This window comes from Varanus komodoensis, unplaced genomic scaffold (genome assembly GCF_004798865.1).
Source record: "Varanus komodoensis strain SLA01 unplaced genomic scaffold, ASM479886v1 scaffold36, whole genome shotgun sequence".
In the NCBI taxonomy this organism is placed as follows: domain Eukaryota; kingdom Metazoa; phylum Chordata; class Lepidosauria; order Squamata; family Varanidae; genus Varanus; species Varanus komodoensis.
The window spans coordinates 8,370,257-8,394,512 of NW_025335873.1; the positions used below are offsets into that span (position 1 = coordinate 8,370,257).

Consider the following 24,256-nt stretch of genomic DNA (forward strand, 5'->3'; position numbering starts at 1 on the left):
CGTGGGTTGCAATCCTGTGCATGTTTAAACAGACCCTGGGTTTAGACAACACAGTAAGTCTCAAGGACCGAGTATGAGCTGGGTGGTGAACTGTAGGTTGTCGCTGAAATGTGGCCTACTGTGTTGTCTGAACCTTGACCTCCACATTAGAAGCTATTTTCCTGCTTGTTGATGCTGCCTTTCTGTCGAGGAGCTCGGGGTCAAGCAGACGATTGTTTCCTCCTTCCTCGGCCTCACAAAAAGCCCTGCGAGCTAGGCGAGAACGAGAAAACAAGACCTGGTTCAAATAGCATCACAAACCAGCGTACAGCTTAAGGGCTGTTGGTGACTCATGGGCTATGGTGAACCCAGCTGGACTAGAAGTCCGGTGGCTTTCTAACCACAAACAACCCAGACTTCATGACCCAGCGACAATCCACGGGTTGTGGGTCGCGCACCGCTGACCAGCTAGGGTTGGTGCCGTTGGGTTCCCACCACGCAACCCTGCGGTTCAGCAACGGCCGTGGCTTGTCAGGGCCCCGATCCTTCCCGTTGCCTGCGTACTCTGTTTATTTTTAGGGGCGCAGGTGAGAAGGGGGTCAGGCTGGTCTGGGCAGCGGCCTCCATGCCCGGGTGGGCGCTTGGGCTCGGGATCCGCCCGTTCCTGCGCCGGTCCAGAGGCTCGGCTCGGGGCCCCGTTCCCGGGAGCCGCTGACGAGGGGGCCCGGCGCGGCCCTGCCCCGCGGCGCCGCCTCGCGTCCCGCGCGCCGCCATGGCAACGGCCGCGTGGGTGGGCGGGGCGCTTGTGACGCCGCGGCCCCGCCTCGGGCGAGGGGCGGGGCGGGCGAGGGAGCAGAAGAGAGCGGGAGGAGCGCGCGCGCGGCGGCGGCGGGGTTCGAATTGTCCAATGGGGGACCGGCGGGCGGCGTCCCGGAGGCGGAGCCGGAAGTCGCTCTGCGCGTCGTGCGGCTGCGGCGGCTCGTCGGCCGGCCCGTGCCGCGGCTGCTGCAGCGGCTGCGGCGCCTCTGCTTGGCCTCGGCCGGCGACGCCCGCCCGGCCCCTGGGTCTCCATGGCAGCGCCAGCAGCAGCCACTGCAGCTACCGCCGCCTCGTCCACAGCTTCGAGGACGTGCTGAGGCGGCGGCTCCGGGGCCGCATGCGAGCCGCACGGTGAGCGCCCGGGCGCGGCGGGGGAGGCTGCGCCTGCTCCTGGGGGCTCGGGGGCTGCTCCTGGCCCACCCCCCCCATGTAAACCGGTGAATGCGTGGCTTGGTTTGCTCGTTGGTTTGACAGGCACGCACACGGTAGGCGTGTTCTGAGCGGAGCCGACTGGGGATCAGACCAAACGACCCGGGAGACCGCCTGCTTGTTTATTTAAAACTTTTCCAGACCGTCCCTTACCGAGGTCTCGGGGCGGTTTAACAATGAAACCATCTAGAATAAAACACAGCATCCTAAAAATTACCAACCGACAATAAAACCCCAATTAAAACAATCAGATCCTAAAACATTGGGAAAATAAAACGGTTTTAGTCTTTAGCCCCCTCTGACTCGCTCTGTTAATATGTTTCTATGTTCGTGTATTTTGATTCAGCTGTTGAGCTGATTTTTCAGCTTATTAACAAGCCAGTCAACACGCTCATGTGTTTATTTACTACAGTCGCTTGTAAATAAAATGGACACTTTAAAATGTGGCAAAGCCGTTGATCCGCCAAGAGGCGTGGCAGTATGTCACCCAAAGGGTAGGGCTTGGTTGCAACCAGGTAAAAAATGGCGAGGGTGTCACACCCAAAAAATCCCACCTGAAGAAAGGCCTGCGGCAAACATCTTGGGGAACCTGTGTGTTCATATAGGAGTGGCTAGCCCTTCGAATACCCCTCCTCCACACTGGCTCTCTGGTGGGATGGTGGAGGAATTTGGCTGGTTTTTGTTGCTGTGATTACACCTACTGAAGAGATGGACATACGTGGGAAGCTTTAAACAGACTCAGAGTATTAGTCCCTTTAGCCTAGCATGCTCCAAACAGGGACCTTCTGCATGCTAAGAGATGTGGCACTCTATTCGGGGAACCCTAAGCAATAGAGTGGCTTTTTATTTTTTTATTTATTTTATTTATTTATTAAAACATTTCTATGCTTTTGTGTTGACTGCCAGATGAAGGTGAGGCTCAGAGAGTCTTAAAGTTGCAGCTAGTGCTGGGTGGTGGTGGATGTTCGGTGTGTGTGTGTACTAGAACAGTTTCTGGCTGGGGATACTTGTGGGGCCTAGGGATATGGGAGGATGTGGGCACAGGCCTTGAGGGTGGGACGCTAGAGGTACAAGTAATCCAGAGCATTGGGGAAATCGTCAGTATATGCTTAATGAGTGAAAAGCTGGAAGGGGGCAATAAGCATAGGATAATTCTTGATGCCCAAAGCAGACCATGCTAGGAGATAAATCTCTGCATTTGGTGCTTCTGACTGGCTAACTTGCACGAATCACTTGGCTGTGCTACTTGTACAAGCAAAGTTGAAGTAGCTGGCTTGGGAATCCTGGAGGAAATGCCACGATTATTTCTGTTGTGTAAATGCCTTCTTTTCTTTATGCACTTTAGATTATCCCCATCTACCAAGAGTGGAATAATCATCACAACCCAGAAAGACTGCTTGCCAGCATCTGAGGCACTCCTGTTGGCTGTATGTAATTGTGCTGTGCTTTCACTTCGTATGCTAGTTATAGTTCAGAGTTGGAAAAGAAAGTAGTCCTCAGGACAGGGCCAGGTAAGAGGTGTACACAGAGGCCCTTCTCTGGGAACCCTCCGTGAAGGACATTAGGAGGGTGAGTACCTGGAGGAGGGCCTTCTCTGCGGTGGCGCCCAATCTATGGAATGTGCTCCCCAGAGAGGTCCGCCTGGCGCCGTCGTTATTTGCTTTTCAGCGCCAGGCCAAGAACTTTTTATTCAAATGTCATTTTAATTGTTAATAGTATTTATTCATTTTATTCTTTGGCCAGGGCGACTTAATTTATACTGTTAATTTATATTATTTTATGGAAGTTTATTTATGGATGTGAGCCGCCCCGAGGCTTCGGCGAATGGGGCGGCATAGAAGTCTCCTAAATGAATGAATGAATAAATAAATAAATGCGTAGAAGTCTCCTGAATGAATGAATAAGTAAATAAATAAATAAATGCTCCAGTTCTGATGGCGGTTGAGGATGATATACTAGCGATACCTGTGCCATGAGGTAGGAGATTAAATGTTTTTACATATCAGAAGTTTCATATAAGGGCTTTTTATTCCGTGAGTTCTCTGCATATGTAGTTGAAATAGATGTCAAATGCTCTAGTGTCAACCTCATTTTAAAAAGGGATTGTTAGGGCCACATCTGTATTCCAGAGTGATATGAAATGAGAGCGAACTAGAGCATACACAGTTCTCAGATTAGTCTAGCCTTAAAATCTCGTGGACCTATTTGGACATGATTGCAATATACCTTTTGGGAATTATGGCCTGGCTCAGGTATAATGCTAAATCACAGTTTAATGTGACATTTCCTCCTCTTCCGCTTCCATGTCTGTAAGGAAGAACTTGGAAGCTTTTGCTTACAGTTTCACTTGAGCAAGTCATCTCAACCAGCGAACTTACTAATTTTAGCTGAAGTTTGTTTGAAATAACCCAGGCAATGGGTTCATTATGAAGCTGGTTTGTTTAAAGAAATGATAGTCAATATTATGCACACTGAACTGTAATGAAATGGCTTCTTCTAGGCTCCTCTTTGTGACCACATTGGAGGAGGAGAAAGGAGAAGCATCTCACGCTAAACTGTGGGTGAACATAACATCCGAGGATGGCCATTCTCTGTAGGAGATACTAACTTCTTTGCAATGTCACTTCCTGTAGAGTAAGGCAGAAACAGCTGAGAACCATATCTATGCTCGGGGACAGGGCATTATGCAAGGCAGTTCTGGTGAAAGGAAGCTTGCATGATGCTGGTCAGAACGAGCAGAATGAGCATCGAGTGCAGCTGTTCTGGGCCCATATGGGTAGAACTGGAGGAATCGTATCTCTGCTGTTTCTCATGTACTGAAACGAATCCTCCTCGCACACAGAAAGCTAGCAGTGTGAAGGAGCGGGCTGCACTCAGTGCCTATGAGCCTCAGCATAAGCGCCAGCATGTAGGATCAGCAGGTCTAGGCCCCCCGTGTTGCTCATCCTCTGGCGTGCGAACAGTGCACTCCCATGCCTGAGGAACCGCCGCAGGGCTGAGCTTGAAGCGGACACGTGTTCCCACCCCAGAGAGCCGCAGGCAGGCTCGGCGCGAGGTGCTGCTCTTACTTCCAGTCGTCTTATTCACAGGTCCTCTGTCCAATCGCACTGAATGCCCTTCCCCACTTGCCGGAGAAGAACTATGAAGAGTCGCTCCACCACTCCCCCTTTGCACGTCCATGTGGATGAAAATACCCCTGTCCATGTCCATATTAAAAAGGGCCAGAAAACACCGCCACCTGCAAAACCCCAGGTATGGGAGTGCCGCTGGCTGTCCTTCGGGGCTCTGCCCAAGAAACGTGTCGCCAGGAGCACCAGTGGACACTCGAGGCCTCTCGCGACCTTTTGGGGAGGCAGTGAACAAATAGGAGGAGAGTTTAGTCACACGCTGCTGCCTTACGCTTGTGCTTGTTTTGCTCTTGATTCACTCATTCTGCTTCGATACAGGAAATGAGCATTGCATAGTGAAGCCACTTGTATTCAGGAGTGCCGTATTTTCCGGAGCAAACACACTCCTCAGAATTCACATCCCGCTCCCACTGTGCAGGTTCTGGCTGCAGGGACCTCGCAAATTATCCAACAAATGAGGGGTGGGGAAAATGAGGAAACTGCTTCTTACTTGCATGTGAACTTTACACGTCTGCGGCAAGATCAGTAGGCTGTCTGGTGTCTTGATTACTTCTGTGGTGAGAGTGAGAGCACTAAAATACATGCAGAGAAAGAAAGCAGTGTATCCATTTTCTGTAAAAACACACTGCAAGTTAAGTGGTGAGTAGCAGATGATCAGCAAAGCCACAGGCGCTGCCGGCAAAGGGGGCTTTCCTGCCCCTTTCATTTTTAGTATGTTCTCATGGTCGGAGCACCAGCCCAGTGGGCTGAGCCTCTGTCCTGCTGTCGCCTAGAACAAAAAGCGTGATTGCATCTGATCACCTTCACAACGTCGCACGTGCCTAGTTGTTTCTAGGTTAAGAAGCAGCTCACATTTAGTTCTTTGTGTGTGGCTTGGCCTGAGGCCTCTCCCCCAGCCTTCCGCAACCGTGCGCTCACCGAGGTGCAGAGAACTGCTCTGAGCAATGCAGGTCACTTCATACACTCTCAGAGAGAGAGATCGTCGCCTCCCCATTCGGCAGCTTCAGGCTGTCGCTGACGCCTGCGGGGAGGAGGCTGCGAGAACCTCAGAGGGCCGTGTGTCACCCCGCGGGCTTGCGGTCCTGTGCGGCAGCCAGCCCCGGCCCAAACCTTGCCCAGCACACCCTGGATCTAATCTCCGCAAGGTAACCAAGGGTACCTTGCATCATAAGAGAGCACGGGGCAAGGGTGATGTCACAATGGCCCTGCCTGACACAGAACAAAGCCGCTTCCGGCGTGCCCCACACACTCCCAGCTATGGGGTACCTCTATTTCTTTTTCCTGAGTGGGTTTGCTGCGACTGCACTGTGATGTAGGAAGCGAAGCCTTCTCTGTGGTACTGCCTGCTGGAACGACTCGCCGGGCGGAGCAGGGGGGCGGGCCCCGGCTTTACCCGCTTGCTTGGATAGGAGTATGATTTTGACGGGCGCCTCGGGCAGCTAATACGCGTGTCCTTTTTCTCTCCCCTGCCCCCAGCAAAAGCACAAGCAGAAAATGAAAGGGGATACCGTGAGTGTGCACCGCAGTGTTCGAGTCAAAACCAAAGTCCCCTGGATGCCCCCCGGCAAAACACCCTGCAGAGAGTCATCGTACAAGTGGGAGGTAGGCCCGCCGTTGCGTCCTTTCCCAAGCGCTAGGAGGCCCCTGCCTCTAGGAGAAGCTGCTCTGCAGTGATGCAGTGCTGGAGTGCAGACACCCAGCATCCCTCAGGCGCAGCTGGGAGTGAAGGCACTTGCAGTCCAGAGACGGCTCTGAACAGAGTATACTTTCCCCAGCACGGTCGCGCTGGAAGTGCCGTTGCCCAGTTGTTCACAGAACAACTGTGCAACTCCACAGAAACCCCCCCCCCCCCCGAACACTTCGCGCAACCTCACAGAAGTGACGTTGACTGCGTCGAGACAACGCGATAGCCCACATTCAGGTGGAGTGTGCATTGTTAGTGAAACGTACCCATGGTTAACAAGCCACGGCTTCTTACCGCGTTGTCTGGATGCAGCTGCTTTGACGAGGCACAGCTGGTGAACAATGAACAACCCATGAGGAGGATCAGGCTAGGACTTGGTCTTATCCACCAACGTCTGCAGGTTGGGTGGGTAATAATAGTGGCCTGTCTTACAGGCTATTTTGAGATGTGCTGGTACCATGCATATGGCATTCTCTGAATGCTGCAGAAATGCAGAGTTTCTATTCTGGCGCAGTCCTTCCTGGGAGACCTGGTTTCTCCACTCCACTGAGGGGGCAAGGGTATTTTTTTCCTCGTTTGACTTGTACCCTGCTCTTCAACAAAGAAAACCTGGACTTGAGGCAGCTTATGAGCATAAATAGAGTGCAGTTAAAACAACGCATCAGAACACGGCATCGGCACCCAACAAACGGGCCCGCCTACATGTGAAAGGCCGGTTCCAGATTGCCAAAAGATCGGAAAGGGGCCAGGATGTGCTAGGCTGGCTTCTGGTCATTTGCAACTCCTATTCATGTCTCACCCGCCCCTTCCGTCAGGGGCCGACCCATCGCCTGGAAATCACTCCTCCAGATTCCGAAAAGTTGCTCTCGGTGCTCCGCTTAAGTGATCTTTCAACAGACGAGGAGGACGCCATTCACTGCAAAATGAACAAGTACGAGAAGAAGATCGACAGTTTACTGAACGTTGTGGGCTCATTGAAAAACGAGGTGAGGCGTGCAGAGTTGTGCTAAATGGGCTCTCCCACCTGGTGCCCTTGGGATTCCTGATCCCCCCTTTTCCCTTCTTTTTAAAACACCACGGAATGGCAACTCCTTGCTGAAGCGTCTTGGGGCAGTGAGATGAACAAGTTAATGGTGAATTATGGATAGAATTTCCTGAGACCCAGCTTGGCTGGACATGCACATGGTGGGCGTGTCATGAGCGGAGCCGGGGGTCAGACTAGATGGCCCGGGAGCCCCCTTCTGACTGGCTCTGTTTCTGTGTTGACTGTGGAATCAAAACCTGTTGTTTTCTGGTACTGAGAGAAAAATGATCCCCTCCCTCCCTCCCTCACCCCCACCCCAAGTTTGCTTTTTGGATCTCTCTCTCTTTAATGTGAGGAAGAGAAGAAAATTGGCCAAAGCAAGCTTTCCAAAGGCAGCAAGACAAGGACCGTGGCAAAGGGCACCGTGTTCGTAAAGCAAAGCACAGTTCTATGCATGCTTATACAGGAAAAAGTCCTGCGGCTCCTGGAGGGAACCTGAACATGGAATGATTGTGCTTTATTTCAAGAAGAATTTTGTACCTTTCTCCTGCTATTAATGGTCACCCACTGAATCAGAATGCACTGTTCTGCCCTGCAAAATCATCAACTGCTCCGCTGCAGCACTATAACGATAAGTGCGGGGGCCATTATTCCAGGCAATATGGTACGTTGTAACAATGGCTGCGCTGCAGATATTGACATTCCATTCAAGCAGCACTGTTCAGTTTTGGCTGTGGCAGAGTTCATGCTCTCATTGGACAAAGCACGTTCCAGCTGGAGCAGACAGAGGCCCAAGGCCTGGGTTATCCTCCTTACGTTTTCCCCATGGCTTCCTTTAAAACAGACCTTGCCTAACTTGTCAGCCGCAGCATTCCTTTCATCTTTATTTGTGATGTTCTTTCTTTCTTTTCTTGTGTCTGATGAGTACAGAGTCAGGCAAGACGTGTTTCGACTCAGGGGGCCTGGGCACATGCTTTCTGTTTGCCTCCCACCCTCCGCTTTCCCCTGTCCCGTCTGTCTGCCCACCGTTTAAAAGCCGAAAAGAGGGTGGAATTGCAAAGCTGAAAGAAGCAGGGAGATGAGCAACTGTGCTGCATCTTTGATCTGCCCCTTTATACAGAATTATTGCTGGAAAAAACCAAGTCTAGAGCAGCCCTTCTCCAACCTGACGTCCTGCCAGACTCTCTTAGACCACGGCTCCCAAGAGTTCTGACCAACAGCCATCCTGATAGGGGCGATGGGGGGCCGAAGTTCAAACTGTCTGGAGGGCACTGTGTGGGGAAAGGCTGCCCCAAAGTATTTTCCTCAGGTGGAGGCTGTATTCTGACGCATCTGCAACACAGCGGATTCGGGACTAGGCTTAGCCTGGTGTCCTGCCGGTTTTCCTTCCATGCTCATGACTGTGTGCAGAAGCAGCTCCAGCTTTTCTTGCTGGCCGTGGCTGGTTAAACTGTTGAACCGATGGCATGTGTCCACAGGTCAAAATGCCCAAGCGGGATGAGCCGCGCTGTGTGGCCAAGCGTCTCTTGGATGAGCAGAAGGAAGAACTGGAGGAGGTCACGCAAGAGCTGGTAGAGACAGAACATGAGAACACTGTTCTTCGGCGCAACATCGAACGCATGAAGGAGGAGAAAGACCTTAGCATGTAATGGCAGCGCAGCCAGCCCTCTCCCTCCCTCCCTCCCTCTCCGTAGGACGCCCAGTTTGGACACTCAGAGTGTCAAACCGGCCAGAACTGGAAGTGTGGTTAAAGGGACAGTAAGATCATTTCCTCTGTATCTGGGAGTCGTGTTTTTGTTTGATGGTGGAAGACGGTCAGTCAAGCGAACTCTTTGTAACATCTTAGAGCGGCATGGGAAAAAGGCTGCGTTTCTTTTACAAAGAAAAGAAAAGTCTTGTGCTTGGCTAGCCTGTCCGTGGGGCAGGGGTTGCCCTGTGAGCCCCCAGCCCGCTTTGCTGAATGAGACGCAGCTTCGCACGCTAAACCCAGCGTTCCAGATACAGAGCCTTAATGCAGTGGGGCTGGGGAGGGGCGGGATGGCGGGGAGCTGAAGGAGGGAAAGAGGCAGAGCTGAGCCGCAGTGGCCGAGGGGCAGCTGTGGATGAAGGGCGTGGGCTCCGCACGGGCCGCCTGTTGGCTTTGGGGGCAGGTTCGCACCTGCTCCCTCTCGGTGGGAAGGGCCTCGCTTCAGAGCAGCGGAACGGCCGAGCTTACAGAAGACTGGCCTTTGAAGCAGTGCGGTCGTCTTAGGGTAGGCGGGCCAGAGCAGAGCAGGGCTTTTCCTGCTGCTCCCATTCTCCCGGGGCTTGGGGCGAGCCCCAAGGCGGCGCAGGCCGGCTGCTCCCAGGAAGCACAGGCTCTTAGTCCCCGGCAGGCCAGCCGGGGGGAGGACAGCTCCTGTATGGGGTGGGGAAGTGGGGATGCTGGGGTGCCGAAGCCCTCCCCCTGTCCCGGCTGCTTTTGTCCTAGCAGGGGCACGGTCATGCAGCTCAAGCTAAACGAGGCCCAACGGGCTGTACCTCTTCGAGGCGGAAGTGGGGGGGGTGCCATTTTTAAATGCAGGGATTTTTTTCTGTAAACTCACGAGTGAGGGCCAGTGCTTCGGAGGAAGAGTTTCCCCTGCGGCCTGTTCCCCGAGCTGCTGCTTTACCAGTTCCCGCGGGGAGATGTTACCGATGGGAATGATTCTGGGGTGGGGGAGAAGGAAAGCAGAGAGGGGATCTTTTCCTTGCATCGTGCTGTAGCCTAGCCAGCTACTGCCTCCTCTTGCTGCATGCGTCGACTGGGCCCAGTCGCCAGCCTGGTCAAGGCCTGTATGGGAGACCCATCTAAGCCGCACTGAGCTGCTCAGACGGTTCATGCCAGGAACGGAGGAGCCCACTTTATCTCGTGCGTCGCAGCTCAGCTGCTTTCTTTGCTCCTGCCCACAAGGTGCTTAGGAGTAACCTGCTCTCGCTTTCCAGACTCCAGAAGCGGCACTTGCTGCACGAAAAGGAATGCTTGATGGCCAAGCTGGTAGAGGCAGAACTGGATGGAGCGGCCGCCTCCAAGCAGATCCAGGCCCTGAAGGACACCATCAGCAAGCTGAAAACGGTACGTGCCCGAGCGGGTGATGCTGCGTGGCTGTTTTCTGGGTCTGGAGCCTCCCCAGCTGCGGACGGGCAAATGGGGGGCGGGTTGGGCGGCTTGCCAGGGCGTGGACAGGAGGCAGAATGTAGAAGCTGCTTCTCTGCGCGTCCCCGGCAGCAAAGGCTGTATCTGCACGCGTAGCCCCGGTGAGACGGTGTGGTGCGCTCGGACCAGGTATTCCGAGTGCCGGTGGGAAACCAGTGGGTTGGCTCGGGAAGCGAGGCCCCTTTCAGACCCCCATTCCTTCTCTTCAGTTCTGCTTCGAACATCTCCAGGTAGCTGGGCCAGTGAGGGATGCAGTTCTGGTGGCTGAAGGGTGAGCTGCAAAACTCACCCTCTGTTTGTGAAAGCTTCCGATGGGGTGGAGCCCCTTCCACAAAGAGGAGAACGCTTTCCGTGTGCAGGAAGACACCTCTGCCTGCCTGTCTCAGCGTCTCCTTGTGCACGCGGGCATTTTAAACAGTACATCTGCAAACAGGAAACTAGTACATTGGGGTGGGGGCGCTGCCCCATCTTCGTGCACCTGCCCACCCTTCTGTAGGTGGCAGTGTGCATTGCGTTTTTTAAACTTTGGAATGTGATCAATCAGGCCTCCTTTCGTTTGGGAGGGAGCGGGGGCTTCTCATTCTGCCGAGCGGGTCCCTGGACCTCTGCCCCCAAGTCCCGTCTTAACGGCACCCACTCCTAGCAGAGCGTAGGACTGTCGGATGGAAAATGTCCTAACCTTGCTTCAGTGCTCCTCTCCCATCGTTTCAGGAGAAGCACATGACAGTTTCAGACATCAACACGCTTACCAGGCAAAAGGAGCTGCTGCTGCAGAAGCTGAGCACTTTCGAAGAAACCAACCGGACACTCCGAGACCTGCTTAGAGAGCAGCACAGCCGGGAGGTGAGCAGGGCCGCAGCTCTGGCTTTGTCTTTCTGGGTCCCCTTGTTTGGGCAGGTCCGAAGAAGCACGTGTGGAACCGGTGCCGGAGTGGAAGAGCTCACGTGGCGGGGTTGTGGGCCAGCTCCTGCCTGGGGCTTAGTCTTCTGCTTGGGCAGCCCTGGCGCCGGTGACCCTTTCTCCATGTGGAGTTTTTGCAAAGCTCCCGCTGGGAGGAGCAGTAGCCAGTGGTAGAACACGTCCTTTCATGCAGAAGATTCCAGCCTCTCCATGTGAGGCTGGAACAACTCCCGCCTGAAGTTCTGGGGAAGCATCGCAGTCAGTCCATGCTGACAGTACGGGGCTTTGTGGACCAGGAGTCTGACTCAATATAAGTTCACCCTCCCAAGGTGAAAAGCACGGCTAACAGATGGAGACCTGTATTTTGTCTGTTGCAGCCTCCCTGGTCTGCCTGATACCCTATACCAGGAAACGGCCACTTCAGGTACAAGGGAATCAAAACAGCTTTGTCCATCGCACTGCCGACCACGCGAGTTTGCTTGCTTTGTCTCTAAGGCCTTGCCCGCTGCTGGCGGAAAACGCTCCGTAGGGAACGTCTGGGAGGGAAAGTTAAAGCGACGGAACTGCCATGCAGTTGGTCAGGTCCTTTGCAAAGAAGGTGCTGACATTCAGGACTTGGAGTTCCCACTCTTTGTTTTTTGTGGGTTTTTGTTTTGTTGCACGTTTTTGCACAACTGTGGGGTTGAATCAGTCCTGAACCGCAGATGGTAAGATCCTTTTAAAAGCAGTGCATGGCCCCAGATGCTGCAGGGGACCTGATAGCTCAAGAGAAGAGCTTGCTGTTGCATTGCTGTCTGAGTCCCCCTCCATCTCTGCTGGAAGACCAGGAGATGAGCTCTTTCCGTCCAGCCCTTGTGATGTTTGACAGCTGTTTCATTGAGCTTCACTGCTGAAGCTAAGCGCTTTAAGATCTTGTTTTATGTCTTTCCACTTGTAAGCGCAGAAACTTTTCCTTGAAAAGACTGGCTACAGATGTCCTCAGTCGTAATCATCCCAACCATGCTACAGTTTTGGAATTCTTCCTTTTACACGATGCTGCCTATTCCGGGGCAGCCGCTATTCTGGGCACCAAGCTCTGGTTTCTCTTTGGGTACAGAAGGGGATGAGCTCATCTTTTTAGCGAGCGACAACCATGGCTCAGCAAAAGCCAAGGCCCTGCCGAAAAAGGGATGGGAGTTTTAAAAATTCCTCCGTGAATGCGGCTGGTTTCTCTTCTTCAGAAAGAGTCTCAGAAACTGGCAGAGCAGCAGGCAGGACTGATGAAGAAGCTGGCCGACTCTGATGGCGAGAAAGCGGTATGTGTGAACCAGCACCTTCAGGGTGCAGGTTTTTGCCCCAGCCTCATGGCAGTGTTAAGACGCAAGACCTGCCCCCTTCCTCAGCCGTGCTGTGATTTTCTTGCATCGGCCGCATTTCTCCTCCTCTCTCTTTTTTGCAGCTATTGCTAAAGAAGCTGCAAGACAAAGAAAAGGAAGTGGAAGATTTGATTGTTCAGATACAGACAGAAAAGGTGCGCTCTTCCTGGGGTTCTGTGCCAGGAGTCTGAACGTTCTGGGCAACGGGAGAGGCTGCGGCGCACCTGTGTGTCTACCTGAGGCGGAGTTCTGCCTTGCTGATGCTTCCTGGTGGTTTTCCTGTTTCAGGACCAAGCCAAGACTGCATCTGAGCTCTCCAAGTCCATGGAAGCGGTCCGGGGGCACCTTCAGGCACAGCTGCGCAATAAGGAAGCCGAGAACCACCGCCTGGGCATCCAGATCCGGGTACGAGTCTCTTGCGGTCCTCAGTAATGGGCACTCGGTGGTACACAGGCATTCCGAAGAGGCGGGAGGGTGGCATTTTGTTTCGTGCTCCCCGAGGCCTTTTGTCAAACTGGCCCAGTGAGGAGAAGGGCGATAGGCTAAAGCTTTCTCCCTGACATGCTCCTTTCCAACATACAGGGAGTTTTTAACATTCAGGGAGCATTAAAATCGTTCAGGGGAGCCCCTTGAGTTCTGAGGCAAAGGTCCTTCTCCAAGAGCCCTCCTTGAAGGAGATCAGGAGGGTAGCTACCTGGAGAAGGGCCTTTTCGGTGGTGGCTCCCCGACAGGGAGGTTCACCTGGCGCTATTGCTTTATTCTTTTCAGCATCAGGCGAAAACCTTTTTATTTTCCTATCATTTTAATGTTGGATTGGTTTTATTCTGGGTTTTATTATTGAGGTTGGACGCAGTGCCTTGTTTTCTTTTCTTTTTCTTGTAAGCCGTCCTGAGACGCTTGTAGTGAACGTCCTAGAAAAGCTTTTAATAAATAATAAAATTAAAAAGCAAAATGACCCCCTGTCATTAGTTAGAAGTGATGCAGTCTCTTCTGCCACCACAAAGCTACAGCATCCTTCCCCAGCCTGGCACCCTCCCAATCCTGGCTAGAGTTGTGGTCCGAAAAATTTGGGAGGGCACCAGTTGGAGAAGGTGATTCAGTGGTGGAATCACATGCTTCGTGTGTTCCTTGCATCCAGGTCCCTGATCGGGCAGCCCAGAAGGCTCCTGCCAGTCAGTCAGGTGACCCTGAAGGTCTAGATGGACCCACAGGCTTCCTTTGCTCCTCCTGCATTCTGGTGTTTGCTGTTGTGTGGGAAAGAGTCCCTGGATACAGTTCGATTTACATCTTGCACGTCCCCCCCAGAATCTGGAGCGTGTTGCAGCTCAGCATAAGGCTGAAGTGGAGAACATTATGGAGCAGCTGAAGGAGCTGAAGGCAAAGGGGGACCGTGACAAGGAAGCCCTCAAAAAAGCAATCAAGGCGCAGAAAGAGCGAGCGGAGCGCAGCGAGGAGTACGCCGAGCAGCTGAACACCCAGCTAGCAGAAAAGGTGATGGCCGTCACCGTTGTCCTCCGGGCTGCTCATCTCTCTCTGCCATCCGGGAGGTGCAATTACTTCCCCAGGTGCCCTTCTCTGTTTCCGAGGACACTCATAATATAATCTGAAGTTGCATTCTTACATTTATTGGCTGCATCTAAGGAGGCAAGGACAAAGATAGGTGCAGGGAGGTTCTGTGTGAGTGAAGCGAGCTTTTGAGCTGCATGGGCCTCTCTTGAACAGCAGCATCTCCTCCTGCTGAAAGGGGACCGCTGCGTGTCGCAGCGGTTGGCAGAGAGGTTGAGAGAAGCTGCTTAATTAAACAATTAAGTGCTGTGCATACATGCACACAATCTAGAGGGGATCCAGACCCTCTTGTTCCCCACCCCCTGACCCCGTTGTATTTCTCAAACTAAAGCGTGTATTTGAGAATTATGTACATGAGTTGTTAAATATCTCATTCTGAAAGACATTCCTGGCATTGTATTCCTAAGCTATGACTTTGCAGTATTTAGAAGGAGCCTGTTGTTAAAAATCTGTAGGCCTGATTTGTAGGCCGAGCTCAGGAGCTTAGAGGAACGTCAGCGTTCCTTTTCTTTGTATTTAGGACCTAGGTTATTCTCAGTTTACTGAGGGATATCTACCAATGATGACCAAGCTTAACATTAAACATTTGATTCTAACACATTCCTTACAGCTAAAGGGTTGCAAGATTGGCAGTGGCTGACCAAAAGCTGAACAGCGGCTTTGTTGACGCCGCTGTGATGAGACTCTAAGAATCTAGTTTGATAGTTCTCAAATAACAGAGTTGTATTTATTGTCTTTTTAAACTGAATGTGTATGGTCAATTTTATTTTATGTTTGGTTGCATTCTGTTTGCTTTCTAGAGCCCATTCGGGAGCTGGTAGAAACTCCTGTCCTCACCTTTTTCTTCCATGCATTTCTGTGTGTGTATTTCGGTTTTCAATTCACGCAACTCGGATGATTGAAACAACAGGAAACACTCACCTTGGCTTATATTTTGACCAGGGTGGTTAGAAGTGTAGGGGTGATGTGAAAATTCAGTTCTTTTCGTACAGCTCCTCATGCGGGGGGGAACTGGTGTCTCAGATTGGTTTCTGCGTCCTACCGGGAGTCATGTGATTCTGCTCTCAACCCTCCCTCCCCCGTCCTTGTTGCCTTGTGTGCAGGACACCTACGTTGCCGAAGCGTTATCCACCCTGGAATCTTGGCGGAGCCGCTACAACCAAGTGGTAAAGGACAAAAGTGACCTGGAGGTTGAGATAGTGATGCTGAACAGGTAAGAATCGCTCCATGAGTTGCCGAGGTGAGCTGGGAGGAGGCCTGGCCTGGCCTTTGCGTTCAGGATGTTGCACCAGCCTCACCTCGCTCCCTCCAGATATTCGGAACTCCGAATCTCATCAGCCCCAGTCAGGGACAGCGGGACCTCTGAATTGCTGCAGTCTGGCTAGTTGTGGGACTGACAGTGCCGAAGCCACTTGGCTGCCTGCCATTTTGGTTTCTGCTTGTGATGGAGTGACCTCAGTCCAAAAATCTGGTTTCCTGGGTCTGGAGTCAATATTAACCCAGCCTTCCTCAAATTGGTACCCTGCTGGTAGTTTGAACTGCCGTTCTCAGGACCCCTAACCATTGTGCAAGCTGACCAGGGTGGGTGGAAATTGCGAGCCAAAGCATATCATTGGAGAAACTTGCTCTGACCGCTGTCCATCGCCACGGCGCGCTCGAGAACCGAGACTCAGCACACCGGACAGGTGCCTGAAATTCTGCCTTGTCCTCAGGCAGTTCCTTTCTTCCTTGCATTTAACGGTTCATTTCCCCTGCTGTGTGGCAGCCGAATTTCAGAACTGCTGGAGCAGCAGTCCACCTTGGAGGACAAGATGCGGGAAGACAGAGACGCCTTGGTGGATAAACTGCACCGGCAGGTCACAGAGAGCACCTCCTTCAAGATCGAGAATGAGAGGCTGAAGGTTGGTGGAGGATTGCTAGAGAAGGGCATCGAAAATACACGTGGCTTTGGAGCCAGTCTGGCCTTGTTCCCCCAGGAGTGGCTCCTGCATCTTTTTGGGGAAGAATTTATGTTTGGCCAGTCCACTGTGGTTATTAGAGTCCCTAACCCAGTGTGGTGTGGTGGTGAAGAGCGTGGGACTGGGACTCAGGCGATCCGGGTTCTGGTCCCCGCTCAGCCATGGAGCCAACCGGGTGACTTTGGGCCAGGCACAGACTCTCAGCCCCGCCTACCTCACAGGGTTGTTGTTGTGGGGATAAGGTGGAGGAGGAGAATGATGTCAGCTGCCTTGAGCCCTTTGTAGGAAAAAGGCAGGATATAAATCGAAAAATAAATAAACAAACCAACAAGCCCATTATTCAGAAACAGACGCAAATAGTGGGGTGTCATGGGACAGTGGAGCCCACTCCCTACCACGCCCCAGGATCCATGGCTTCCCCCAAGCTGGCACAGAAGGCATTCGGAGTGGGTTCTGCTCAGGGTGAGGGGCGGCATGTGAGTGTGTGCGCAGCGTTGGCCTTGTTGGGAATGAGCGTGTTCGTTTCTTTTCTTACAGAATAGCATGATCCCAGTGGAGGAAAGGCTGAATCAGGCGCAGCAGGAGATAGCCAAGCTCAAGGCATCCCTGAAGAACTACGAAGGGCTCATAGAATCCTACAAGAATCAGGTATGTTCTCTAGGACCTGTTCTCCTCGCACCCCGTCATATGCTGTTCTGTGCCAGGTGCTCTTGAACTGACCCCTGGAAGTGGGGCAGAATTGGGGCTCTCCATGTCAGCGAGCTTCCCGGGCTTTCATTCATTAGCAGCTGCTCCTTTGGGTGGAGCTGAGGTGGAGTTGCCCCTAGGCAAACCAACGGCGCTGGGCCCTTCTGCATAGGAGGGTTCCGAGATCCCTGCACAGCAGTGAAGAGGGGCAGATGCTCCGGAAGTTTTAGGGAGGGGAGCTCTGAATTTTGCTCCACTGCTTCTTGAGGAAATGGTCTCGAAAGTGAGGCAGAGCTGCCCTGCTGTTCCAGTAGCATTGATGAGGATACCCAGTTGAGGCATCTCAGTTCTGCTTCAACAGGAAGGCCTTGCTGCCATCTCCCGACTTCCTCTTCCGATCCTGCCCACTGCCACTGTGGTCCCTCTGTGTCCCTCTTCCTTTGAAAACATGAAGCCGTTTTTGTGTCCAGGTATTGAAAACCCGAATGGAGGCTGATGAGGTGACTGTGAAACTGGAACTCTGTGACAAAGAGAACAAGGCGCTAAAAGAAGAAATGAGCAAAGAGATCGAAAACGTAAGAGCTCTTTTGGGTGCTGCAGGAACACGGGGTCAGTGACGGGCTTTATATATTGCAGTCTTCCCGGACTTCTGCGATTCTCTTCCGTTTACGATCCAGAGGCGTCGCTTTGTGTCTCCCCCAACGCAGTCTAAGCATGGCGGCACTTCTGGGCGACTGGGGAAGGCCTGCAGGCGTGCTCGCCGTCACACTGTTAGTGGCCGCGCTGATGCCGCAGCAAGGAGCGCCTGGCTTCGGGGGGAGCCGTCGCTGCGTGGCAGAGCCCCGCTGTGTGAGCCGAAGGCCCCAGCTTCCATCCCGGGCCCTTCCAAGGAAGGCCTCTCCAGTTGCAGGCCTGGAAAGGGCCGTGGAGTGTCGCAGAGGTCCCAGTCATTCTGGACCTGCGCTTGCATTTGGGCGTTTGGGGGAAATGTGGCAGGCTCCACGAGAAAACCACTCCCACGGAGGATGTGGCTCGCCGTGTCAGGGCAGGGGGAGGGAGACCTGTGGCCTTCCAAGAGGTGTTGGATTATACTTTCCGTGGCGCTCAACCGTTCGCCATGCTGGCTGGGCCTGATGGGAGTTGGAATCCAACAGCAGTTGCCGTCTCTGAAGCTCTTACCTGCACACACCCCATGCAATTCAATTGATCTTTCCCCACTTTGCTTTCCCCGCAAGTAATGATCTGCCCTCTTCTGGGGGACACTCTTTGCATTAAAACAGATACAGATGCATTTAACGTCATGTGTATTTTGGCCTTTAGTGAGCTGTGGGGATGAATTCAGTAAATCAAGTATCCCGTTTGCTTTCTTCCCACCAGTATCTGACCATCTCATTGCTTCTGTCTGTTCCTGCACCCGACAGAGCTCGAAGCCAAAATGAAGCCCTTTATCCAAAAGGCACTGCTTTGACTCTTCTGTTGATTAAGTGCCCCGAAGTCACGTTAGGATTTGTCTTCCGCATTTCTGCCCACAGGCTCGAAAGCAGTTCCAGAGCCAGGTAGCCGAGCTGGAAAAGCTTCCGGAGATCCTGAAACTCACCGAAACGAAACTGGCCGAGTGTCAGGATCAGCTCAAGAGTTACGAGAAGAAGAATACGGACCTGTCAGCCATGATCACAGACCTCCGTCAGCGGGTAAGGGACTGGCAGAAGGCACCCACGCGGACCGCGAGCAGGGGACCCAAATGAGCCTCTCACACCCAGGAAATCCCGTCTTTGTCTCTTGTCTCGTCTCTTTTTGAAATGATTAAAGCGCTGCACTGCAGAATAAGTGGATGTGTGGCCTGTCTTTGTACCATCTCTGTGTCAGCTTGCTTTGCTTGTCGCCGGTGCCTTTTTTCCAGCATGTTAACTTGCGTGCCTTTCCATTTGTTAAATTCCCTGACCTCTCCATTCTTGCGGCTGCCTCCATTCCCTCAGGCAAATGTCTGCATTCTGGGTTGTAGCAGCCCAAGCACAGAATCCCCAGAACGGCTAGATCCCTTGGAAAAAAAAGAAGTCAGGTTTCTAGGCCTCATGACGGAAGAAGACAAATGTGAAAATAAAGGGTCAGGAAGAGCTGACAGGGGCATTGGGGTGGGAATCCATGTATCAGATTCTTCACATGGCTAGAAAGCCTGAGGATCAGAAACTTGTGTTCATAAATACGCAGTTCTGTCATGTGATGGGCTCAACATTTGTCCCCAGCCACCCCAAACGTGGTTGCCCTGTAGCTTGCTGGAGCCATGGTCTCTGTCACCATGGCCTGTTTATAACCGAGTCATTTTTTGCCCTGATTTTACATCTGCCCCCTTTGCTGATCCACCTCCTTTAGAGCCCCTAAAGATCGCAAGCAGGCCTCATTGTGCAAAATGCGCCTCGACAGATGGAAGTAAAAACTAGGTCGCTCCCCGTTCCCCCAAGGTTGCTGTCCCGTTGTGCATCTCGCTTCATGTTGTGTGCTTCGCTTTGCTTGCAGGTGGCGGGCAGCATTGTGTGTGTGTGACGGCAAGGAGGAGGTCTTCCATCCTGGATCACAATTGTCTCTCGAAAGTCCCCAGAGTGGGAGCACGTACAACACTTAGCATGGGAAATGGGGCAGGTGGGGCAAGCCTCCTTGGCCAGATACACTTTCCCCACGTAATTCACCGTGCGTGCGTGGATGGCCGTGGGGAATGGCTTTGGGCGCTCTGATGAAGAAAGGACCCCTTGGCCAAAGGGCCGTGTTCTGGCGCCAGGGACCCCAGATTCTGGCAGGGAACACCAGTGACCCTTGGCTCCATTTAGAGCCTAGGCTTGGTAGCCCTTGCATTGCTGCCTTGTTCGTCTTTCTCCCTCTTTCTCTGGCTCCATTCCTCATTCTAGGAATCACGGAAAGGGATTCATTCCTGCATGAATCAACCCAGCACCCACATCTTTTGACTTTTCCTGTGTGTAGTTGAAAACATCACATGTTTATCTTTATTATTATCGATCCTCTCATTTTAGATTGAGCTTCAGGGAGACAAGATGGAAATCACAAGGGAGAAATACCAGTCAGCCCAAGAGGAGAACAAGCAGCTGGTCCTCAAGCTGGAAGAAGTGGAGAGGTGAGGAGGCTTGGTGGGGTGGGTAGAGGATTGCTTTGGGAGAGGTGAACGGTGCCTGAGCCATTTTTGTCCAGGTCCTCCCACTTGCGTAGATCGGTCAGCAGCAGTCGCATGAACCTGGTCTTGGGAGCTCTGTGCTTTGCTTGTGGACCTTGGGCCAGAGGGCAGAGAGGAGGAGGTAAAAAATGAAGACAGCTAGCGTGCCTCCAACTTCTTGGAGGTGGACCTGTTTTGTGGTGGGAGAAACGGAACAGGAAGCTCGAAGCAACAGCATGCTGGGTACCAGCTGACTTCTGGGGGATTGTTCCAGCCCAGAGGGCCAGGTTGCCCCCGGAACGTGTCCTCATGACAGTTGGGGAGGTTCTGGCCCTGCCTCGTGGGACCCCTCTGTCTGAAGCCCTTCTCCAGGACTGAAAGAAAAGTTGCATCTTGGATCATCCGAGGCACCTCCTTAGCCTATCGAAACATTTTCATCGATGGCTCTAGCTGATTGGGTGCCGGCACTTCACTCCAAAAGGTCTGTGAAAGTTTTCCCTGTTGCCATTCAGGAAACTCGAAGCCAGTAGTGGGCAGAACATCGAGTTCCTGCAGGTCATCGCCAAGCGGGAAGAGTCGATTCACCAGGCCCAGCTGCGCCTGGAGGAGAAGACCCGCGAATGCAGCTCGCTAGCACGCCAGCTGGAGATGGCCATCGATGACGCCAAGAGGCAGGTGGGTCGCTCTCTCCTGGCGAGGGTCTGACTGAGGCAGGGGCAATTCTGGCTGCTCTTGCCGTTGCCAGAGTTCCCTGCAAAAGAACTTCAGCAGGGGGGTTCTGGTGTCTTATAACTCTTTCACTCCTCTGTTTCCATGGGGATCCCTCCCCCATTATCCTCACAACTCCAAAATCATGGGGGGGCTGGGGGAGTGCAGCTGACCCAAACTCCCCAGGAAGCACTGTGATCAGACAGAGCTCCAAACCCAGCTTTAAGCCAAACACTTAGACATTCATGTCCTACTTGCTGCCTCTGCTTATATTTTCCTGATGGCTATATTTACGGACTGGGGATTGGAAATGGAAAAACTAAACTGAAAGGTAGAAATGAGGAAGCCGCATGAGCTTGGAGGGAGGGGAAGCGTTTATAAATAAGGTGTTATTGCCTCTTGGCCCACTAATGTTATAGGGGAAAGTGCATTCTTGTTTCTCTCCCCCACACTTTACAAGTTTTTAACCACAGTGACTTGTAAATTCTTGGGGGCAGGGTATGGATTTGGGTGAAATGTTTACATCCACAGTTCCTGGGAAATTACTGAGGAATTATGTCTCTCTCTGTTCCTGAGGACGAAGGTTGAAGTTTCCCTCCGTTCCGGTTGCTCATTCTCTAGCATTGTTTTCTCAATGCTATTCTGCCTTGAAATGAGGGGCAAAATGCAGACAACTGTTTCCAAAGGGTGAGAGGAAAGACGGAGTGCTACATTTCTGAATGTCTTAGGATGCAGTCCCATGGAAGTTTAGTCAGGACAAGGGTATCCTACAGTTCCCAGAGTTTCATGGCCAGCTGAAAAAAATATATCCTGTCTTACATCCGGAATGTCCCTCTCGATGGCTTACAATAGGACAAAAAACTATTACAGCACTTAAAGCAATAGTCTTCAGTGTGATTGGGGAGTGCTGGTGGTCATGGGACTTCTTCCTGTCTGAACTGATACAGGATTGTACCCACTGGGGTCCCAGGTATCGCCCCTTTAGGGCAGGCTCTTCGCCTCATTCCAACCACCAGTTGCCTTTCCCTGCTTCTAGCTGGAACAAGCAAGGGACCAAGCAGCTGTAAGGGAAAGAGCATCCCAGTGCAAGATGCTGGATTTGGAGACTCAGCTGAGCAGGACAAAGACTGAACTGAACCAGCTGCGGCGAAGCAAAGATGACGTGAGTGGGCTTCGTGTGGCGGAGGTCGCCTCAGTTTTGGTGCCCCTGGGGTGCTTGGGGAGCAACAGGGATCGGTTCAGGGGCCGAGTTCTGAGAGGCAGCGGAGGAATTCTTTTGCATCTGTTCCTCCTCCGCTTAAGAAGAGAGCCCCCTGCTGCATGGGAGCTGAAATACAATGTGTGCCTGCCTGTATGTGCATGAATTCGAGTCCACTTGTCCTTTTTTTTTATTTTTTTATTTTTCCCGATTTATATCCTGCCTTTTTCCTACAAAGGGCTCAAGGCAGCTTACATCATTCTCTTCCATCTTACCCCCACAACAACAACCCTGTGAGGTAGGTTGGGCTGAGAGTCTGTGCCTGGCCCAAAGTCACCCAGTTGGCTCCATGGCTGAGCAGGGACTAGAACCCAGATCGTCTGAGTCTCGATCCCATGCTCTTAACCACTATACCACACTGGCTCTCTCCTTGTCACTCTCCTTAGGCGATTATAATTTTGCCTCCAAACTGAAGTTACCTGGCTAGATTACCAAAAGCTGCTGCTGTGCAAATAGTGAAAAATACAAAATACAGTGCAAATGTTTAAAAGAACAACAGAAAGCAAAGTGCAAAGCAACAAGCGGCCCAGGGAGGGAGAGTAGGAGAGCAACGCTGAGCTGCTCTAAAGATGGAGCTGGTGCACACGTGATCTCTTCAATTCCCTGCAGGCAGAGCACCGCTATCAAAGCCGCCTCCAAGACCTGAAGGACCGCCTCGAGCAGTCGGACAGCACCAACCGCAGCATGCAAAACTACGTCCAGTTCCTCAAGTCCTCCTATGCCAACGTGTTTGGGGACAGTGCTTTGTCCAGCTCCCCCATCCGTCCCCGTTCTCCTCTGTGATCCGAACTTTCCCATTAACACCGGATCCTCTCTCGCCTCTGGCCCAGCCAGGCGGACCTGTTTCTAAGCCATAACATTCCAAGATCTGCACAGCTCGGGGCCTTCATCCTGTTCTTGGTGAGCGATGCGCCTTCCGCTCGGAGCAGACTGGAGAGCACGGTGGGCTTGCCCTCTCCCCGGTCTTCTAGTGCCTTACACAGGTTACCGATTTTGCAAGTAACCTGCCAACTTTTTAATATTTGTACTTTTATTAACATTTTGTGAACACCTGTCGCGATTCCTCCCATTCGAAGATCATGTGTATTCAAGGCAGAGCTAATGAGAATTTTAATTGGCCTTCAGAGGAAGGGTGAGCACGTTGAAGGGCTGCGTCTGCTAGCAGCGCCCGGCGGGGCAAAATGCGTGGGCCACGTTTGCTCCGTCGCAGCAAGGGAGATACTTCATGCCAGCCAGCTTGTGAATATTCATTGTGTCCCATGAACCCTGTGTGCCCGGCTTGTGGCATCGTTACAAAACCACTCACAACCCTAAAACAGCCCTCGGCTTGTGTGGGGGTTTGTCCACCATGTCACAAAACCACCTTTTTTTAGGCATGGTTGCACCTTGAATATTTAAAACAAACGCCCACATGATCCAACAGCCCCAGCAAGTAAATAAATCCATGCTGGGGTGGCGTGACTTTTGGAGACCATTCCCTTCTAAGTTATTCTAGGAGGCGTTGCTGGTTTAATTGCGTAATTATAACCAGTGTTCAGGAGTACGGGCAAAATACCCTGCTTTTGGGGAAGGCACCTGCATGTTGGTTATTCCTTAGGAAGAGTTCCTGCAATCCGCATTGCAGATCCACACCTATTTCACCATTTCCCATTTTCTTACGCAGGGCTTCCTGTTGAGCATTATGTTCGTCATATATTCATCCGTTTGTTTTTATTGGGTGGCCTTGTGCCTGTGTGATCTCATTACGTGATATTCTGAAGAACTCCTTTCCTGCTTTAGAGTAGAACATGCTGATCGCCCCCCCCCCCGCCAAGTCGGGTCTGGCGTTTCATCTAACGCAACTGCTAGATTGCTTGAACACACTTTTCTGACCTCTGCGAAAACAGATAGAAATAACACTTGTCTTCCCATTATTTATGCTTCGTCAACTTCTGTTCCTGAATAGGTGGTGATGGGTTGGTGACTGCGAAAATTGGCCAACTGGCTTGCTGTTTTGAATGTTAAAAATATTTATAAGGCCATCAAATCAGAATTGAAAAAAAAAAAAAACTTAAGTATTTGAATTAACGTGATTTTCTTGAAATTGAAAAGGTGCTATCATAAAGTTTTTTTTCCCTCACATATAGCCAGGTTTTATTAATGTGTCTTATTTGTACATTTACTCGGATATGTGATACTATCAAAAATAGAACAATTAACAGTACAAACATGTTGAAGCTCTATTGTAACGATGCAATTCATAGACTTGACTCCCTCCATTTTTCCAGTGGGGACCCAACGCGGGCCCATGCGGTGTGGCTTTGATGACTTTTCAGGGGAGATGAAAACATTACCTTCCATGACTTTATCAGTAGTGACTAGGGGTGGGTCTGCGGAGGTCACAGGCTTCAGAAGCAGGATGCGTGTTGGTACCAGTTACTGTCCTT

At 52.1% G+C, this 24,256-nt stretch overlaps 1 protein-coding gene across 3 annotated transcripts; it reads left to right on the forward strand.

The window, feature by feature from the left end:
• The first annotated feature begins 886 nt into the window (after positions 1 to 886).
• ODF2 (outer dense fiber of sperm tails 2) lies at positions 887 to 23,953 on the forward strand. 3 transcript variants are annotated; one of them, XM_044440059.1, is made up of 21 exons: positions 1,131 to 1,149; positions 2,573 to 2,654; positions 4,317 to 4,479; positions 5,832 to 5,957; positions 6,855 to 7,025; positions 8,542 to 8,708; positions 10,028 to 10,157; positions 10,950 to 11,081; positions 12,359 to 12,433; positions 12,577 to 12,648; positions 12,782 to 12,898; positions 13,799 to 13,984; positions 15,163 to 15,272; positions 15,825 to 15,960; positions 16,555 to 16,665; positions 17,175 to 17,279; positions 18,237 to 18,395; positions 19,728 to 19,828; positions 20,377 to 20,539; positions 21,609 to 21,734; positions 22,440 to 23,953. In XM_044440059.1, the coding sequence occupies exons 3-21, from the start codon at positions 4,339 to 4,341 to the stop codon at positions 22,611 to 22,613; spliced, it is 2,502 nt and encodes an 833-aa protein (XP_044295994.1). In that variant the 5' UTR covers positions 1,131 to 1,149; positions 2,573 to 2,654; positions 4,317 to 4,338; the 3' UTR covers positions 22,614 to 23,953. The 3 variants fall into 3 exon arrangements, with proteins under 3 accessions (XP_044295992.1, XP_044295994.1, XP_044295995.1); XM_044440057.1 differs by lacking the exon at positions 4,317 to 4,479 and having other exon boundaries at positions 887 to 1,149; XM_044440060.1 differs by lacking the exon at positions 6,855 to 7,025.
• Positions 23,954 to 24,256: the final 303 nt, after the last annotated feature.

Bases quoted from the DNA above. Each gene is read 5' to 3' on its own strand.
- ODF2 (XM_044440057.1), top strand. From the start codon at position 887: ATGGGGGACCGGCGGGCGGCGTCCCGGAGGCGGAGCCGGAAGTCGCTC. The intron at 7,026-8,541 runs GTGAGGCGTGCA...ATGTGTCCACAG, and splicing joins TGGGCTCATTGAAAAACGAG to GTCAAAATGCCCAAGCGGGA. The intron at 21,735-22,439 runs GTGAGTGGGCTT...AATTCCCTGCAG, and splicing joins TGCGGCGAAGCAAAGATGAC to GCAGAGCACCGCTATCAAAG.